Raw genomic sequence first — 21,259 nt, forward strand, 5'->3', positions numbered from 1 at the left:
ATAATATATGTAGTGTATGTTAACCTCAGAGATATTATCCTGCTGGTTCTATATATCTAGTCTAGAAAAATAATTCCTAGTGCATTGTCTTTGGTTAACAGCATGACAAATATGTACAGAGTGTGAGCACGCTGGAATAATTTTACCATGCTTGACCATGGAACTCAGTTTAACTAGTGGTTCCATTTTCAGCGGCTGCCACCTGCTTCACCTAGGAGAACTTAATTGGTTTGATAACTCCATTTACTATTCTTATCTCATGATAGAAAAAAGATGGACTTTTGTTTTGTAATGCTTTATTCATCACAAATGACTTCTATCAACTTATTACTTCATTGATCTTATACCTTTTTAAATAGAAATCCCTAATTTTTTGGGTTTTGTTTTATTGGTTTGTTTTTGGGTTTTGGAGGAGGGTGTTTTCTGTTTGGTTGACTTGTTGGTTAGTTTGGGTTTTCAAGACAGGGTTTCTTTAGGTGGCCTTGGCTGTCCTTAAACATGTTCAGTAGAATATGAGTTCGCTGGCCTCGAACTCATAGAGATCCACTTGCCTCTGCCTCTCAATCGTTGGGATTTAAGGAGTGCACCACTATTGCCTGGCTTGAAGTCTCTAATTTTGATGTAATAAATTTTATCTTTTTTCAAAATTTTGCTTCTGATATTTAAATATTGTTTAAAGTTTTCACAGGCCCTTCTTTTCTAATTTGTTCTATATTTTCTTCTGTTACTACAATATTTCATTTCTTTTTAGATCTTTAATCTGACATGTAACTGTGACATGTTGCCCAACTTTTCAGAGATTAATTCTTCCAATCTTTGAAGTATAGATGATAGAGGAATCTATGGGTTGTCATGAAGAATAATTGACAATGTACACAAAATGCCAATGTGAGTGTCTGCTACATAGTATCATATAAATAACTGTACAGTTAAAATAAATGTATTTAGTTATAATATTTCTGAGCCATAGAGTATCTGAAGACATAGCAAAAACATAAAGATGGTTTTAATAAAGTTTCAGAAATACCAACCAACAAAAAATAAATTTTTACTTTTTTCTTAATCAGAAGGTAGTGTCAGCAAAGGGCATTAAAAAGCCCTGATGTAGGCTGATTTTGTTTCTTCTCTGTAAAGTTTCATGGGGTGCATGGATTTGGTCCTTGCAGCTCTGCATCCTCTAAAATTGCCAAATATTTGTTTTTAATCTTTTCAATTCCCATTCTCACTTTCTAGAGTAAGAACTAACTGTCTTAAAAGAGCTGGTAGACTATTGTTCTGTGCCACATCTGGATACCATCTTCCTAACAGCTTTGTTCAGAATATTTCCTGTCCCCTGCCATACCACCATAAGTGGGAAACCCATCAAGACCACCTTAGTTAGAGTGACTACCGTTGTCTTGCCCACCTAGAGCAGCTTGGTCCCACTATTTCCATGGGCAATATACTTTGCCCTGTATATTAGTGAGTTTTTATCAATACTATGACAGAATACCCAAATAAAGAAACATAAGGAAGAAAGGGTGCATTTAGTTCACAGTTTGAATTCACAGTCCTTCATCAAAAGTGTGTGAGTTGGTTGGTCATAATGCATTCAAATAAAAAGCAGATAGAAGTATGCTAGTGTTCCAACTGCCTTCTCTTTTATATTTAGCCCATGACCACGGCTCGTGGAACAGTTCAACCCGCATTTAGGATGGGCTTTCCCACCTCAGGTATATCTCTTTGGAAATGGTCTCTTAAACATGTACAAAAGTTTGTATTTAAGGTGACTCTAAATCTCATTGGGGTGGAAAGATAAGACAACACACATCCCTTATCAAATTGACAACCTTGGGCTCTAAAGCCTCATATTCAATTCATAATACACAGGACACTTTCCATATCCAGAAGCCTCCAGCATCTTAACTAATACAAAATTGTTCAAAACTGTAAGTTCAGAGTCTCTTATATGTCTCAGTCTACTTCTTACCTGCAAGCCCCTGTAAAAATAAAAAAGTGAGTTATACCTTTTTTATAAAAAAACAATAATTTATATTACATATAGAGGTATAATTTATATGTTAAATTATATTATAATATGTAGGTGGAGTTTTTGATCAGGATCACTGTCTCCCCAATAGCACACAGAGACTTATTATTAATTATAAATCCTCAACTGATAGCTTAGGCTTATTACTAACTAGCTCTTACAACTTAAATTAACCCATGATTCTTAGCTATGCTCTACCATGTAGCAGTACCTTTTTTCAGAGCAGCATGATCATCATGTTTCTCTCCACAACTCATTGGTGACCCATTGTCTTTCTTCCCTACACTCTTTTTGTCCCCAAGTCCCACCTAACCTTTTCCTGTCTAGGTACTAATCAGTCAGTTCTTTATTAAACCAATGAGAGTAACAAATGTTAACAGTGTATAAAAAGATTGTTCCACAGCAATAATAGAAAAGGCTTGATATGATTTTAAATATAAAAAGGGGGAAATTTTTAATTATAAAATCACTCCCCCCAGAACATATTTTCTACCACTTTTTTTTGAAATTGTTTGATGCATCTTCCAATATACAATGGCACACAATAAACATTCCAGTTCCAAAAGTTAGGAAGGGAAAATAATGAGAGAAGACAAGACCAAAACAAGACTGAAACCCAAAAAGGAAAACACCAAATGCTGCAGCTCCGTATCTGACACTTGAGACACATGATAGAATCATCTGATGTCCAACGGTCTTGGGAAGCCCCAGTCCTATAACCCCTGGGCGACCTCCATTATATTTCTACAGTTTTCCTCAGTGCACGTGACACAGTCCTGACACAGCCTTCTTCCTGCGGTTTCCAATGAAACTCAGTTTTCACTTGCGTAGTTGCATAGTTTCGTGTGCAATGACTTCTTAAGGCCTCCTTTCAGGAAATCTGATCCTTTTACATATTACCTAGCCTTACAAACCTATATTCTCTCTGGAAACTGATCCACCAATCAGTTTCCAGAATTATAAGGCACCAGACACACATACAAACCCTGTTTGATTTTTTTGGGCATGAACTGAGTGGTAATTAGTCAGCATCTTGCCACATATCAACCTTGGGGTGTTCCTTCTTTTATTGTATAAGGTAAGGAGATTCCATCTACTGTGGTTGATAAGCTCACGTGTCTGGTGTTTTTGATATGATATAGTATAATCACAAGAGTCGTTATTTATTGGTACAAATAAATACAAAGTTTGTGTCTCCTGGTATGCTGGCAAGCAGTGATTACTTACTTATGTAAACATGATGTGTAGTCATTCTTTCTTGGTATTTTTTCTCAAAACAGAGTAACTTCAGTCAAGGCTGTGCTGTATAAAATAACATCATTCAAGGCTAAACACTCTGAAAGTTGATATAACATAGCGAAACTAGAGCAGACTCAGCCATTCTCACTACATGAAAGGTTTTTTCTTAAATTCAAACTCTGCTTCAAACAGCCCATTCTGAAATCTTTTTCTCTAAGTTATTTAAGATCTAGGTTTCATCTGAATAGAAGTCTCTGATAAAACTCCTCAGCCTGCATAACCTACAGCGTGTAATTATAAATTCGAGGACCAGCAGACAGTTTCAAAGCACATTGTTATTTATACTCTCTAAAATGTTGCTTAGTAGTCAGGAAAGTTAGGAGAATCCCTGATGGAGGAAGGTCATTGGCTAATAAAGGCACTGCCCTGGCCCATTTTATTGGTTAGAGGATAGGTGGGAGGAGTAAACAGAACAAAATGCTGGGAGGAAGAGGAAGTGAGGTCAGAGACTCCACAGCTCCTCTAGGGAGCAGACGCCTGAGAGAGATGCTATGCCCCGCTCCCGGCATGAAGCTCCAACCCAGGATGGACTAGGCTAGAATCTTCCCGGTAAGACCGGTTCTCACAGATTATTAGAGATGGGTTGATCGGGATGTGAGAATTAGCCTGTAAGTGCTAGAGCTAAAGGGCCAAGCAGTGCTTAAAAGAATACAGTGTCTGTGTAATTATTTTGGGGCATAAGCTAGCCGAGCAGGCGGCCTGGGTGCTGGGAACGCAGCCCCGCCGCCCCCACTACTTCAAATCCCCACTTCATAGATACAGAAACACAATGAGAAAAGTGATGGTTGCTATGCAGATATGGGAAGCACTCACTATTAGTCAGATTTTATTATTTGTTAATTGAAAATAGATTTTTTCATATAATGTATTCTTTTTGAAGTTTCTCCCACACAAACTCCTCCTAACCTCCTCTCCTATGCAGATCCACACTCTTTCTTTCTCTCATTAGTAAACAAATAAGCATCTAAGGAATAATAATAAAAGAAAGTAATATAAAACAAAACCAAACAAGTCAGAATAGGACAAAACAAATGAATAGAGGAAAAAGGGCCAAAGAAAAGGCACAAGAAGCATATAGATAAAGAAACACACATGCTACACACAGGAATCCCATAAAAACACAGAACCAGGAGCAATAGTGTCCATCCAAAGCAACTACAAGGCAAATAAATGATTAAATAAATAAATACCCTGGCGTTATATTATGAGACACAGAACTGCCAAAGATGCCACTGAGTCCATTTTGACTTTGAGCATGGGAGGCTACCTTTAAGAGTTTGTTTTCCCTATGAAACTCCTTTGGATAATTTTTTTTTTTCATTTCCAAGGGGTTATCAGTTGGAGATAGCTTCTGGGTTAGGGATGGGGCCATGTATCCACTTCTCCTTTCACCTCTAAAACCCCATCGGCTGAAGATCTGTGCAAGCTCTCTACATGTTTCCATAGTCTCTGGAAGTCCATATGCACGTTAGTCAGTCTGTAATTAGAAAACCTTGTTTACTTGGGCTCTCCCATAACCTCTGGCTCTTATACTCTTTCTGCTTCCTCTATCACCTGAGCCCCCAGGAGAGGTAGTTGTTGAAAACATTTGCTGATGAGTGTTCCAAGATCTCTCACTCTCTGCACATTATCTAGCTGTGGGTCTCTGTATTTGTTCCCAGCTAATGCAGGATGAAGTTTCTGATGATGGATGAGCAAAGCACTGACCTATGAGTATAGCAAAATACCATTAGAAGTCATTTGTTGCATGTTCCTTCAGCACAGTGGTTCTCAACCTCCCTAATGCTGTGACCCTTTTATACAGTTCCTCATGTGGTGACTCCTGACCATGAAATTACTTCTACTTCATAACTGTAATTTTGTTACTGTTATGAATCACAATGCAAATATCTGATACGGAGAATATCAGATATGCACCCCCTGTGAAAGGGTCATTCGACCCCAGAGGGATTGCAACCTACATCCTGAGAACCACTGTTTTGGCAAAACAGTAGTATTGGGGTTTCCCCTACATCCCTAGGCTATCTAGAATCAAGTTCTTGGCTACCAGTGCAGTGCTGGGTATGGATTACATCTCATGGAGTAGACCTTAAATCACATCAGATCTTGGTTGGTTACTCCCACAAACTTTGTGCCACTGTTGCACCAGCGTGTCTTGTAGGCAGGTCACCATTGCAGATCAAAGGGTGTGTAGCAGTGCTGGTTTTTACCTCTCTCCTTTGGTAGTATGCAGAGTACCTTCCAGTACTATGAACACTATTAGTTCATAGGGGTGAAGGCTCTAGGTAGACACCAGCCATGCTCAGTGAGTTATGTAGGAGTTGTCTTCAGCAATAGGGCCTTACTAGCAGTTTATGGGGAGCAGACAATAGCACTGACAATTGCTTGGGTTGCTTGGGAGTTCCACTGTGACCCCTTTGATCAATAACTCACCTATATATAAACCTTTCCAGGTACCAGAAACTTCATTTGTGAGCAAGAGATGGTTCAGCTAGGCTTCTGTCTTCCCTTTATTTGGAGATTTCATTTATATCAGATTCATGTGTATATATTTTAGGAAGTTCTACTGTATTAGGTTTCGATATGACTTCTCAAATTGCTCTTAGTTTTTGATGTGCCACCTCCTAGTCACCCCTCAATTCTATCTTCCCTCCCTCTTCACATTTGATCCTCCCATTCCAGCCCAGTCATTATCCTTTCACAACTATCGATTCTACTTCCCCTTTCTAGGGAGATCCATCTCTTCTCCTAGTCCTTTACTCTATACATAACCACTGTGGTTATATTGAATGTAACTTGTTGATATGCCAGTGGGTATGTCAGAGGAACAGTAGGTGGCAGTTGAGGTTCAGGAAGTCAGCTCACCAGGAAGCAAGACCCCAGTGGGTGAGTCTTGGGAAGACAAGGCCCGGAGAGCCTCAGCCCCAGAATGTCTCTTGCTATTGCTGAGTCTTTTCATGCTTGCTGCTGCTCATTTTCCTCTGGTATCTGACATGTTGTAAACGGTGTGGGAACACCCCCACTACCTTTAATGTGATATGATTAGCTCATGAAAATATCCTGTTCTAGTGGGCAATTTTACTTGAGGATTATTATGAAGATGATTTCCTCCTAAGGTGTACTGTTTAACTGAAGCAATGATTTTATACAATAGTAGTTTAAATAGGACATTAGTAATTGAGGATATTTAATAAACAGAGGTTAGCTTATTGGGAAGAATAATACAGGTAAAAAGCAAGGCATACTGTTGCCTCCCACCCCTGATAAAGCAGGGGCTGCAGAGGATAGAAAATAAGAACAAGGAAATGTCACACAGCTAGTTTCTCATGAGGAGCCATATAGACTGTGACATAGCTTAATGATTAAGAAAATAATTGAATGCCAGGCGGTGGTGGTGCACGCCTTTAATCCCAGCACTCAGAAGGCAGAGGCAGGCGGATCTCTGGGAGTTTGAGGCCAGCCTGGTCTACAAGAGCTAGTTCTAGGACAGGCTCCAAAGCTACAGAGAAACCCTGTTTCGAAAAACCAAAAAAAAATAATAATAATAATTGAGTTTCAGAAGCCCAGCTATCTCAAGTTCTTTTAATCTTAATGTTCACAGGCTTCAGCGTGAATCATAGCTAAAACAAAGCTTTGAGATAATACATATCAAGGTTAGATTAAAATGCTTTTGTTAATAGCTTTGAAGCTTAAAAAAACCCAAAGAAACAATTTAAAGTTTAGAAAGGCACACAGTTGAGTAAGAGACTCCTTGAGGTCAAATAACAAGAACAAAGCTGCCCAATTATTAATAGTTGCCGTGCCTCTCTTACTAGGATTGGTTGGTGATCAAGGATGATGATTAAATCCTTGTACCCATTTCTGCCATCTGTTTCCTGATAATATAAAAAATAAAATTGTTGATGAGTGGGTATGTACCCTGGGGATTTAAAGTAGAGATGACATTGTTTTTCCATATATAAAAGTTTAGGGTTGTGATTCTTTTAAGATTCCTTATAAGATTACCTTTTGAGATAAGTAATAAAGTGATGGATCTTTTCTTTGTAACCACAAAATCAGCCTGCCAGTAAAAGAACTGGCTGAGAGAAATACCTTGCTTGCTTACACTCTGCTAATCTATGACAAATGACTTGTACATGAATGTATGGGTTCTTGGAAAAACTTCTTTTATACTTATAATACATAAAATGTTTAATCATATAAAGGATATAAAAAATGTTTTTACCTATACTCATTATAATCATTCACTTGAAAAATATAAAGTAACCACAATGTAATTTTTACATCACCTGAAAGATTTTGCTGGAATATATAAACTATAAGGTAAAAAATAAAGTTAGTTACAAGGAAGACATTAAAAGAAAGACAGAAGGGGATACATCTGGATAGAGGTAAGAAAAGAAATAAAGAACAGGAGAGAGAACAGAGAAAGACCCTAAGAGTGTGTGGGTTCCCCTTTTTCACCAGGCTCAAGAGTTAAGTTTAGGCCCCCTCATTGCCCCAGAGAATTTTTGCTTCCTCAGATAGTCAAGTTGGGTGACAGTCCACTGACTCTGTTGGTGTTGGCTCTTCCTCACACCCTGAGCTGCTGGAGACTAGTCCTCAGGGCAGTGGTACTTATCAGTGACTTAACAGCTAATTTCACATATAAACAAAAACATACCAATATTTGTCCTTCTGAACCTGAGCTACCTCACTCAGGATAATTTTTTTCTAGCTCCATCCATTTACCTGCAATTTTTATTTTTCTAATGGCTGAGTAATACTCAATTATGTGAATGTATCACATGTCATTTGCTCATTCATCTGTTGATGAACATCTTGATCGCTTCCAATTTCTAGCTGTTATAAATATAGCAGCAGTGAACACGGTTGAGAAGGTATCTCTGTAGTATGATGTGTAGTGTTTTAGGTATAGTCCCAAGAGTGGTATAGCTGGATATTAAGGTATATTGTTTCCCAGCTTCCTGAGAAATCACCATACTTATTTCCATGGTGGATGTACAAGTTTGCACTTCCACCAGCAATAGATGAGTGCTCCCCTTACACTCAACATCCTCACCAGCATTGAGTTGTTAATTGTTTTATTGATCTTGACCATTCTGACTGGTATAAGATGAAATCTTAAAGTAGTTTTGATTTAGCTTTCCCTGATGGTGAAGGAAGTTGAATATTCCTTTAAGTGCTTTTAGGCCATTTGAGTTTCCCCTTTTAAGAATTCTCTGTTTAGACCTGTATCCCATTTTCAAACTGGGTTATTTGTTTCTTTGATGCCCCATTTCTCTAGTTCTTTATATATTTTGGATATCAGCTCTCTGTAGGATGTGTAGTTAGTAAAAAAATCTTTTTCCATTCTGTAGCCTGCCACTTTGAACAAATTTCTTTCATGAGGTCCCATTCACTAACTGTTGTTCTTCGTGTCTGCGTGTAAGTGCCTGTGCTTACTTACTGGGATAAGTTCACCTGATATGGCATCCAGGAATGAAATCAGGCTTGGGTTGGAGGTGCCACAGCATAACTGAGGCTGTGACAATTTTATTAACAGCAATCACATTTTTACACCTTTATCAGATACAGACTATAATGGCAATTGCCAAGATCAATACAGTTGTATTTTCCAGGATACAATGAAATTTGCAAGCTATACAGAGTACACAAGATTAATGTCTAAAACGAATTGTCCTGTCAAGTTTCCATGCTTTCTTGATTACTACAGGATCATACAAAGAATCACAAGGTGGCCAGAATGCTTCATTGACTTTGGGGTGCATTCTCAGAAATGGAAGGCAAATTGTGCCCCCTGGAGCCATGGACTCTAACCTGAAAAAATATGATGAATGCCTCTCAAGGCAGCTAGGCCAGGCCAACTTCATGGTTCCCTGCCCCTGGGCTACGTGCTGAGTTCAGAAAGCTTTTTTCCTGTGTCAATGAATTCAACCTATATCCTACTTTTCTTTTCTCTTAGAGTCAGCTTATCTGGTCTTATGTTTAAGTCTTTGATGTATTTGGAGTTGAGTTTTGTACACAGTGATAAATATGTATCTATTTTAATTCTTCTACATGCAGTTATCCAGTTTGACCAATACTATTTGTTCATGGTGATATCTTTTTTTCGGTGTGTATTTCTGGCTTCTTTATCATTGTGCCAAACCCTCTGATGCTCTTCATGTACTCTTTTATCTCATACTCCTGCTATGAGCCTAAGTGCTCATTGTTCTCATTTGAAAGAATGAGACCTTAGGCTCAGAGAGGTGTAGGGACCTGCTGGGCTTGGCACTTGGACCATGTTTTCCCAGTGCATGCATAAATCAAGAGTATCAAGAAGGGAAGAGTCTACAGCTGTAGCAAAAGGAGAACACAGGCCCTTGTTCCATCCCGCCCAGCTAGCTTATGCCCGAAATAATCACACGTAGATCTGGATTAATTAAATTGCTGCCTGGCCAATTACTTCTAGTTTCATATTGGCTAACTCTCACATATCAATCTAACCCATTTCTAATAATCTGTATTGCCACTTGACTGTGGCTTACTGGCATGAGTCTCACAAGCATCCATGCCAGAGAGGAGAGCCATGGTGTCTGCCACACTGCCTTCTTCCTCCCTGAATTTTGTTCTGTCTACTTCACCCACCTAAGGGCTGGCCTATCAAAAGGCCAAGGCAGCTTCTTTATTTAACCAATGAAAGTAACACATAGACAGAAGACCCTCCTACACCATACAACCATGCCACTCTGAACATATCCAATGTTTTAATGTGTGGTTTGTTTGTTTGCCTGCTTGCTTGTTAAGACAGGGTCTCTCTGTGTAGCCCTGGCTGTTGCTATGTAGACCAAGCTGGCCTGGAACTCACAGAAATCATCCTACCTCTGCCTCCTGAGTGCTGAGAATTAAAGACATGTATCATCACACCTGTCAGAAAAGGAAGGGTAAACAGCATGCACTCTCCTGCCAGATATCCTTGAGGGGAAACCATCCTTTGAAGTTTGGTTGGGAAGAGATTTGGGAGCAGAGGAGAGGTAAAGGAAGCAGTTAGAGTACAAATAGAAAAACATCAGTGTAGAACCCAAAAGAAAAGGGCAGGTCTCTCTAGGTCCTCATTCATCAGTCAGATGATTTTGAGGAACAAGACATGGGGTTCTGCTTTAGACCTTTCTATTTGCAATCTTTTTTTTCAAAGGCTTCTCACTGACCACAAGAACTCTGTGACCAGCCCCCACATTTACACGCCCACACTTATGCATTCAGTTGCTCCATGAGTTCTGGGGAACAACTCATTGTCACTCACATGGTCCAACTCAACTCCACCCAACCACACCCTACGCAATCCTTGTAGGGTAGAGCTCCTTCTGAGAAGACTAGAACTTTCCTGGAACTATAGCAGAGAGGACAGAGAAAACACATGTATCAAATTTGGACCCCAGGAATTGGCCACTTGTGGGCATCGTGGTATTTCATAGGCAGCCAACCATACAAAAAGAAGAACTTTACATCCTTCTTGTCATTTTGAAAGACTGTAAAACCAGAGTTCAATCTCTATCATCTCACAAGACACCAAGAACTTCTTACTTGTTCAAGACCTTGCACCATGAATTCATAAAGACTCTTAAAAGCCAAGAAACAAAGCCTGTGTGGACAAAATCCTCTGGAAACAGAGTAAGTTGTATTTGTCTTTTCTATGATGCTAGTTAGTGTGAAGGAAAATCACAAAGGCACAGGGATCCTCAACAGTGGGTATACTTTGAGAATCAGATGGTTCCTATGTAACCTATTGCTGTATCTGTAAAGCAATTAATACTCAAGAATACTGAAGATCTTGTGTGTATTCCTAAAGCTGGATGTTCAGGTATAAAACATTTTCTAGAAAGTGATCTTGACAGTTTGTTGTTGATGATTAAGAAAGTACTGAGCTCTTAAGATCCAAATGAGGAGCAGAAGGAGGGAGAACATGAGCAAGGAAGTCAGGACCACGAGGGGTGCACCCACCCACTGTGACAGTGGAAGTGATCTATTGGGAGCTCACCAAGGCCAGCGGGACTGGGACTGAATAAGTATGGGATGAAACCCGACTTTCTGAATGTGGCGGACAATGAAGGCTGATGAGAAGCCAAGGACAATGGCACTAGGTTTCGATCCTAATACATGAACTGGCTTTGTGGGAGCCTAGCCAGTTTGGATGCTCACCTTCCTGGTCCTGGATAGAAGTGGGAGGACCTTGGACTTCCTGCAGGGCAGGGAATCTGGACTGCTCTTCATTCTTGAGAGGGAGGGGGAATGGAGTGGGGGGAGGGGCGATGTGTGCGAGGAGGGGGAGGGAAATGGGAAACGGGGAGGAGGCGAAAATTTTTTTTTGCAACAACTAAAAAAAAATAAAATAAAATAAACAAAAAAAGAAAGCAAACCAGCAGAAAAAGACAAGAAATGCCTTTCAGGGAAATCTATTTTAAAAGATATCCTTATTCATATAAAGGCCAACATAATATAGTATATGAAGAAATGGCAGAAATAAAATATATATTAGTGAAAAAAATCATTGCAAGTAAAAAATTATAAAAATCCTGAACCAATTTCTTAAAATTAAAATTAAAATCACAAAACTGGGACTACTGTCTTGGAGAAGGTAGAAAGTCACCACCTAGAGGTAGCAGGTGCAAAGATAGAGTCTTGGGATACATCTGTTGTATTCTAACATGATGCGGGTTTGTTTTATGCAGAAGAAAGCTGGGTATGACTGATTGAAGCAAATTCCTATTTTGCCTTTCCTTCCATGGGTTAGGAAAAGGTAGGACAGCTACAAATTTTCAATAAACAAGAAACCTTTAGATTTTCATAGCCATTCTTGTCTGATCTTGAAATTCTCTACACACCACACAGCAAGACGCTCTGGGATTCCTAAACCAGTGAGACCATGAATTACTAGCAAATAAGTCACAATACCTGACATTGGTGTGCATGACAGTTCTGGGTTATCTAAGCAAGAAGACCTGGGTAGCAAGTTGCTATAAAATACACAAAACTTGCCTCTACCTAAAATGGTTAATAATGTTTGTTAACTTCTGAGATGGCCAGTTACAAGTTGTCCCATGCTGTGTAGAGATAGAGCAGATGTACACACTGACACTTATGAGCCACAACAAACATCTGGCATCACTCTGGGCCTGAGTACTTCTTGTCATCTTTTCCCAGACACTTCACAAATGAGCAAGCTACAGGAAACTACTTAACTGGAAGATTCCAGGCTGTAGGAATATACATGAGCACTGGGAAGGGCCTCTGGGGAAGACTTCTACAAGCAGATATTCACAAGCCTGGGAGAGTCAATGACAACATGGGCCTTCTGTTCCTCCTCCAAACACAGTCAGGGTCATGTCTACAGGCCATGTCCTCCTTCTAGCCTTCTCAAGATGCTCACAGAGAGCTACTGAGTTATTATATATAAAGGCCATGTGACATGGATCAGCCTAAGCCAAACAACCAGCCTGGTATCTTGAGTCTCATCCTATAAAGTGATAGATTGTTCTAGTATGAATTTGCTATATCAGATCTACAGATTTTGGAGTATAATGATTTTTTTCATTAAAGAGCATGCATTGTCCCACTACCTGATGTGGGAGTGTCATATATCAATCTGTTGATTTCATTGGTTATTAAGTAATAAAGAAACTGCTTGGCCCTGTGGGTGGAGTAAACAGAACAAAATGCTGGGAGGAAGAGGAAGTGAGGTCAGTCTCCACATCTCCCCTCTCGGGAGCAGACGCCTCAGAGAGAGATGCCATGCCCCGCTTCCGGGTAGACACACGCCATGAAGCTCCGACCCAGGATGGACTAGGCTAGAATCTTCCCGGTAAGACCGGTTCTCACAGATTATTAGAGATGGGTTGATTGGGATATCAGAATTAGCCAGTAAGGGCTAGAGCTAAAGGGCCAAGCAGTGTTTAAAAGAATACAGTTTCCGTGTAATTATTTCAGGTAAAGCTAGCCGTGGGGGCAGCCGGGTGCCTGGGACGCAGCCCCGCTGCTCTTACTACAACTACCAACTGAAACTAGTCTAGTCTCTTGGACAATAAGATAAATAATAATAACTTTCCATAGCTATGAACATTTGTTGCTTCCCAGAGGTTTTGTAGAGACTTCAGTAACAAAGACAGCAAGTGATGAGAGGCAGCAGAGTCAAATAATTTCAGTGCTGGATTTGAACAAAACACTCATGGCTTTCTTCTTTAGCTCTTGTTTTGTGTCCTGTGCCACATTTCAGTAGCTTGGGGGCAAACTCTGTGTCATCACTTCTGAGGTACTGAGACACACTGTAGTATCAAGTAACAATGTGCACCCCATTTCATCACCTCTGAATGGAATCAACTTGCCTCCTTAACAGGTGTTGAACACTAAGTTCAAATTCAGCCACTTGGGGTCATTTAGAAATCATTAATTAGAACAGTGATTAGTTAGAACATTAGTTAGAACAAAAACTCTTTTGTGTTTGATCCATTGAACTTCTTACACAGTCACTCTTAGAATAATTGAATGAATTATTCACACACTCATTTATTTGTTCTGTGGCCCTCTTAGACTATAATGTCCATGTAAGAAGGAAATGCAAGAGCTCCTGGCCCTCCATTTCATCCCTAGGATTTTATAATCACTAAGATTAAATCAGCAGTTTATTAGCTGAAAAAATATAACCATTGTCTTGTCTTTGTTGCCTAGAACCCTCTGTCTTTAATAGAAAAATAAATATAGAAGCCATTGCTCCTGACCAGTCCCTCATGGAGATTCCAGCTACCACAGAAGACTACTATACAACCACAGAATTTGACTATGAGCAGTTCACTCCTTGCCAAAAGGATTCTGTAAGAGCCTTTGGGGCTGGATTTCTACTCCCTCTGTATTCCCTGGTGTTCATCATTGGCATGATAGGCAATATCTTGGTGATTCTGGTTCTCACGCAGTACAGGAGACTTCGAAGCATGACCAGCATCTACCTATTCAACCTGGCCATCTCTGATCTTATCTTCCTTTCCACTTTGCCTTTCTGGATTGACTACAAGTTAAAAGACAACTGGGGTTTTGGTGATGCCATGTGTAAACTCCTCTCTGGGTTTTATTACCTGGGCCTATACAGTGAGATCTTCTTTATCATCCTGCTGACGATTGACAGGTACCTGGCCATTGTCCATGCAGTGTTTGCTCTGCGAGCCCGGACTGTCGCTTTTGGCATTACCACCAGTATCATTACCTGGGCCCTAGCCACCTTGGCCTCCATTCCTGGCTTATATTTTTTCAAAGCCCAGTGGGAGTTCTCTCACCATACCTGTAGCCCTCATTACCCCTTCGAGAGCCTGAAACAGTGGAAGCGATTTCAGGCTCTGAAGCTGAACCTCCTTGGATTAATTTTGCCTCTGTTAGTCATGATCATCTGCTACACAGGAATCATCAGAATTCTGCTCAGACGACCCAGTGAGAAGAAGGTCAAAGCCGTGCGTCTGATATTTGCCATCACACTTCTCTTTTTCCTCCTCTGGACGCCCTATAATCTGACTGTCTTTGTTTCTGCTTTCCAAGATGTTCTATTCACTAATCAGTGTGAGCAGAGCAAACAGCTGGACCTGGCCATACAGGTGACAGAGGTGATTGCCTACACCCACTGCTGCATCAACCCAGTCATTTATGTCTTTGTGGGTGAACGGTTCCGGAAGTACCTCCGGCAGCTGTTTCAAAGGCTTGTGGTTGTACCCCTGGCAAAATGGCTGCCCTCCCGTTTTGTGGACCAACCAGAAAGGGCCAGTTCTATGTCTCCATCCACAGGGGAGCATGAGCTCTCTGCTGGCTTATGATTCCGACTCCTGGGTGTCAACCAAAGTCTAGGAGAGAGTGAGGAGATAGTACATGACTCCCCACGACAGAAACTGGCAGCTGTCACAATGAGGATTCACAATTTTATAGGGTCAGAGGGAACTTATAGGTGGTTCCGGTATAAATCATTTCTTTAATTCTTTCCTTGTCTGTCTCTCTGTTGAAAAATAAATGAATGAGCAAAGTGTGGTGGGTGCTCCAGAGACTGGGAAAATGATTGGCAATGAAGGGCTTGGGCCCAACAAGAGTTAGGGCCTGTGGTCATTAACAAACAAAGCTGAACTGAACTTTTACTGAACTCCACTCCTAATGATGTGATATTCTGAGAAAATTTCAAGAAAAATATTGTAGTAGGAAAGAGTTTTGGATACTTGATATTGACATACATTATAAAGTATAAAATGCTATATCAAAAATTTAAACTATAACAAACTGAAGTTAATTTATTCATTTATTTTAAATAATTAACAAGAATACAAATAGATCAAAGAATAAATGCAATAACATCAGTATAAGAATACTGATCACAAGGAAATAACAATAAAAATACATAGTTCTTTTGGTTGCTAAAAGTGGTAGAGAAATATTATTTTATTTTATTAATGAAAATGCACAGTACGGGTCCAGATAAGGCAAAAACAGACACAGACATGTGATTTGAAACAAATGTATATTAGTGACGCATTTCTGAAGAGCAATTTAAAAAGTTTAAGATTACTAAAATGCTAAGTAGTCCATTTTAGGGTAATGTTAGCACATACTAGTAAAATGGCAGATAGTTAAATAATTTTAGAAATACTAAGTGTTGGTCAATATGACATATGATACAAATAAATATTTTAAAGAATTTGCATCCATCTGGAAATATGTTTATAATATTATTAAATTAAAACGGAAAATAAAAGTCTGGCAAGATGGCTCAGCTGGTAAAGGTACTTACCCCAAGCTTGGCAACCTGAGTTCAATTTTAAGAGCCCACATGGTGAAAGGAGAGAACTGACCTAACAAATTATCCTCTGACCTCCCTATGTGCACACATACATAGACACACACAAATAAATTAATGTTAAAAAACAAAAATATAGGATTCTTTTGGTTCACATTTTACATACAAAAATAACAAAGTAAAAGGATACATACATCCATTTTCCTCTGGTATAATAGAATCCCTAAGGCCAATACTTTATTTTTTTTAGGCCAATACTTTATAAATAACAAAGGTTTACTTTGATCAAAGCTTTGGAGATTCAACATGACACCCACCTCGACTCAGCTCCCTTGAAGACTACATCATTACATCACTGCACAGCAAAGACTTCATAACCAACCAGAGCACTGGGGAGAAGGAAAAAGTCACATAGAATGGCAGGAAGTTGAAGAGCTAGAAAGGCCTGTCTCTTGTGGGACCCACTCAGGGTCCTCTGAGAATTCCCTTCCAAGAGCAATATCCCTGATAACATAATCACCTCCCACTTGGCTCAGTGATGTTACAGGTCTTACCACCCATATATTGAGAATCAAGCCACCAACATGAGTCCTTGGCGTTAACTCTGGATCATATCAGAGAGAAAACATCCAGTAGTTATAGGTGTGGCCAGATTTAATACAACAGATCGACAATTGTGTATGTAAGCCATCACAGGACTTGAGACATGGTTTCCATCTTTTCAATGTAGCACAGCAGCCTTGTCTCCACTTTCTTCTAAACCTCACATTAAATAGCTGTTTGTGAGGCTGGAGAGATGGCTCAGCAGTTAAAAGTTCTTGCTGTTCTACAAAGGATCAAAATTCTGTTCTCAACTCCCACATCAGGTGGCTCACAACCACCTGTAGCTCCAGTTCCAGGGAGTTGAACACCTTCTGGCCTCTCTACTACCTTCGTGCACATGGTTCTCAGACAGACAATCAAACAAGCACACACACACACACACACACACACACACACACACACACACACCCCTTTTCATATAAATAGTATCCTTGTCTGGAATCCCACAAGAAAGGAACTCTGATTAATGTAGTTCTAATTGAGTAAGATGGGTATACAAAGCCTCCACAATGAATGGTGTTTATTTTCTATCCACTTTTCAACACTGTCCAACTTTCAATATCATAAGGAAAACCACTCTTCATGAACAGAAAGAAATAGAGTGAAAGGAAAGAAAGATGAAAGGAGAAAGGAAGACAGTTGAGAAAGAAAGAAGAGATGAAATGACAAACAGACATTTCTTAGAATAAAGCACAGCATGTCATTCTAAGATGAAGGTCTGTTATGAACAAACCCGCAGAAGCATGGCACTCTTGGATTATGGCTCAAAGTCTGGTATAATACCCACAGTGTATAGAGGAGCCAGGATGCTAACGAATGGACCACTGGCGTTCCAGGAGGTCGTGATAGATAGAGTCTGAGTTTCCTGGTTGACTCACAACACACATTGAACACAAGCCTTAAAAGGACAGATGTTTACAAGTCAAAGGCCTCTAGTTGGCATTTTGATATCTCTGAGCCTTGCTTTCCAATTGGGTAGTTAAAATAGTGGCAGTTATAAAGACATTGAATAGAAATCTTGTCAAGTAGTGCCAGGAACTCAAGTCAGATTGTCCCTCCAGATTCCTCACACTGCTCACAGTTCCAGTTCCCCTGCCACTTTGTAACAATGTATTTAAAGCTATACCTGTCATACTTAGCGACACATACTTACTAATAGCTATTTCTTAAACACATCTGCCCCAGGCCTGAAAAGAAAACTTAGGTTCATTTCTCTGAGTTAGTTACAGTCTGCGACTTCAATCGCCTGCATTGCTCTGATGCCTTCAGAAAGCAGCTCTTGATGCCATCTGAATGCTTGTGGAGATGAATATTTTGCTCTTTGGCATTTTCTTAATTTCATATTTGATTCCTGAGAAGAAAAAAAATAAGGGAAGGTGAGTCACCTTTGTAATTTAAACTTTGAATCACTCTACATGAAATTACAAAATGTTGACCAATTTTTATACTTCGTTTTTTATCATAGTAAATAAAATTTTTTTAGTTTAAATTTCTTAGTCATTTTACATACCAACCTCAGTTCTCCCTCTCATTCCTCCTTCTTCTCCCTCCTGAACCTTCTCCAACCAACCCCCCCATTCATTCCTCTGAAAGAGTAAGGCCTCCCATGGGTAAGTCAACAAAGCCCAGCACACTAAATTGAGGCAGGACCATGCCTTTCCCTGCTGCATCAAGGCTAAGCAGGCATCCCACCATAGGGAATGGGCTCCAAAAAGCCAGCTCATGCACCAGGTTCCACTGCTAGAGGCCCCTCAAACAGACCAAGTTACACAACTGCTACCCACATGCAGAGGGCCTAGTTCCAGTCCATGCAGGCTTCCCAGCTGTCAGTCCATAATCTGTGAGCTCCTACTAGCTCGGGTCAGCTGTCTCTGTGAATTTCCCCATCATGATCTTGAACCCCTTTGCTCATACAATCCCACATTCCTCTTTGACTGGACTCCCAGAGCTCGGCCTGTAGGTTGGCTATGGATCTCTGCATCTCTTCCATCAGTTACTGGATGAAGGTTCTATGATAATAGCTAGGGTACTTAGCAATCTGATGACAGGGGAAGGCCAGTTCAGTCATCCTCTCCACTGGGGTCATCTTTGTGGATTCCTGGGAGTTTCCCTAGCACCAGGTTTCTCTCTATCAAGAGTCTCTTTCATTGTTCTTGCACTCCGTCCCTCCCCCAACTTGACCAACCATTCCCTCATGTTCTCATCCCTCATTCCCTCCCCTTACCACTTCCACCCTCAGTTTACCCAGGAGATCTCATCTATTTTCCCTTCCCAGGGCAATCCATGCATCCCTCTTAGGGTCCTTCTTTATCAAATGTTTTTATCTCTACCAGAAAACAAAGCTGAGACTTGTCCTAAAAGTAAATGTGATAGATGAAACCAAACATACCCACAGGAAAGCTGCAGAGTCCACAGCTATTTCAATACTTAGGGGGGTGTGGAACACCCCACCACCACCACCAAGAGCTCCAGCTTTATTTGTGACAGGGATGGATAGATTGCTTCTTCTTTCTCTGCATGTTCTGTTCATTAAGAGTAAAAAGGGGACAACACTAAGGATATTAACTAAACAGATTCAATATCCTGTTAGAGCTAGGATGAAGCAATTCAAAACCAATAATGTGGACTTTCCCACTTCAGTGAGTTGACTTTCAGTGATAGTTTGAAGTATTTATACCAAAGAAACTAATAAATGCTACAAATCAGGACATTCTTTGGAAAGACGGTGTCTTACTAGTGTCACATTTTTTATAATATCCTCATTTGATGAAGTATTAACCTACTCTCAGTAATAACACCAAAAATCATTACAGAATCATTAAGTGTATGCAAAAAGATGAGCTTGGACCCTCACTTATATCATACACAAGAAGTAACCAGAGCCCAGCTATTATACAACAGCAAGAGCTGAATATCCCAATGCAGCCAAAGTACAAGAAAATGACCTTAGAAACAACTTTATGAACATGATAGAGGTCCTTAAAGAGAAAACAAAAAACTCCCTTATAGAAATAGAAGAAAAGACAAGAAAAAAATGAAAGAAATCAATAAATCCCTCAAAGAATGTCAAGAAAGTCAATAAAAATAAACAGGTAAAGGAAACTATTCAAGACCTGAAAATCTGAAAATCAAAACAGAAACAATAAAGAAAATACAAACTGAGGGAATTCTGGAAATGGAAAGTCTGGGCCAGCACATAGGAACCACAGATGCAAGCATTATCAACAGAATACAAGAGATGGAAAATAAAATATCAGGCACTGAAAATTTGATAGAGAAAATAGATTCATTGGTCAAAAAAAATACTAAATCTAAAAAACTCCTAACAAACATCCAGGAGATCTGGTATGGTATAAAAAAAAAGTAACCTAAGAATAATAGGAATAGAAAAGGATCCCAGATCAAAAATCCAGAAAACTTACTTGACAAAATCATAGGAGAAAATTTTCCTGATCTAAAGAAGGACATGCCTATAAAAATATAAGAATCTTACAGAACACCAAATAAATTGAATCAGAAAGTTCCCATGCCACATAATAATCAAAACACTAACCAATAGAAGAAAATAAGACTATTAAAAGCTACAAGGGAAAAAGGTCAAGTAACATACAATAATAGACCTATTGTAATTAAACCCAACTTCTCTGTGGAGACTGTGAAAGCCAGAAGTGACTGGACAGGTATTTTGGAGACTCTAAGAGACTATAGATGCCAGCCCAGACTACTATACACAGCAGAACTCTCAATCACCATAGATAGAGAAAATAAGATATTTCATGACAACGTCAAATTTAAAAAATATTTAGCCACACATCCACTCCTTCAGAAGGGACCAGAAGGAAAACCCCAGCCCAATGAAGTTAACTACACCCATGAAAATACAGGCAATAAATAATCTCACACCAACAAAACCCAAAAAAGACATACACACACACTACCAACAACAACAAAATAACAGAAATTAACAATCATGAGTCATTAATATCTCTCAATATCAATGGACTCAATTCCCCAATAAAAAGACACAGGCAAAAACAATGGATATAAAATGAGGATCCTTCCTTCTGCTGCATACAAGAAACACACCTCAACATCAAAGCCAGATATTACCTCAGATTAAAGGGTTGGAAAAAGATTTTCCAAGAAAATAGACCTAAGAAGCAAGCTGGTATAGCTATCCTAATATCTAACAAAATAGACTTCAAATCAAAATTAGTCAAAAGAGATGGAGAAGGACATTTCAAACTTATCAAAGGAAAAATTCACCAAGAGGACATTTTAATTCTTAACATCTATGTCCCAAACACAAGAGCCCCCACGTTTGTAAAAGAAGCATTACTAAAACTTAAATCACACATTAAAACTTACAGAAGGGAATTTGCAGCTAAGATTAAGTCAAGACTCTGGAGATGGAAATGTTATCCTAGTAGATTTTAAATATGTAGCAAAAGCATCAAAGAGGAAGGCAAAGAAGATTGAATTACTGAAAAGGAGAAGGCAAAACCCACAGCTAAGGAATCCTCCCAGCTAAG

The 21,259-nt window shown here is 39.5% G+C and overlaps 1 protein-coding gene across 1 annotated transcript; it reads left to right on the plus strand.

Moving 5' to 3' along the window:
• The first annotated feature begins 10,924 nt into the window (after window positions 1-10,924).
• LOC121464522 (C-C chemokine receptor type 1) lies at window positions 10,925-15,215 on the plus strand. The gene is made up of 2 exons (XM_041677554.1): window positions 10,925-10,981; window positions 14,033-15,215. Exon 2 carries the CDS (start codon window positions 14,092-14,094, stop codon window positions 15,157-15,159), a length of 1,068 nt encoding a protein of 355 aa, XP_041533488.1. The 5' UTR covers window positions 10,925-10,981; window positions 14,033-14,091; the 3' UTR covers window positions 15,160-15,215.
• Window positions 15,216-21,259: the final 6,044 nt, after the last annotated feature.

Source organism: Microtus oregoni, unplaced genomic scaffold (assembly GCF_018167655.1).
Source record: "Microtus oregoni isolate MIOR12 unplaced genomic scaffold, Mior012 000028F_ref0000031, whole genome shotgun sequence".
NCBI lineage: Eukaryota > Metazoa > Chordata > Mammalia > Rodentia > Cricetidae > Microtus > Microtus oregoni.

Bases quoted from the DNA above. Each gene is read 5' to 3' on its own strand.
- LOC121464522 (XM_041677554.1), top strand. From the start codon at position 14,092: ATGGAGATTCCAGCTACCACAGAAGACTACTATACAACCACAGAATTT.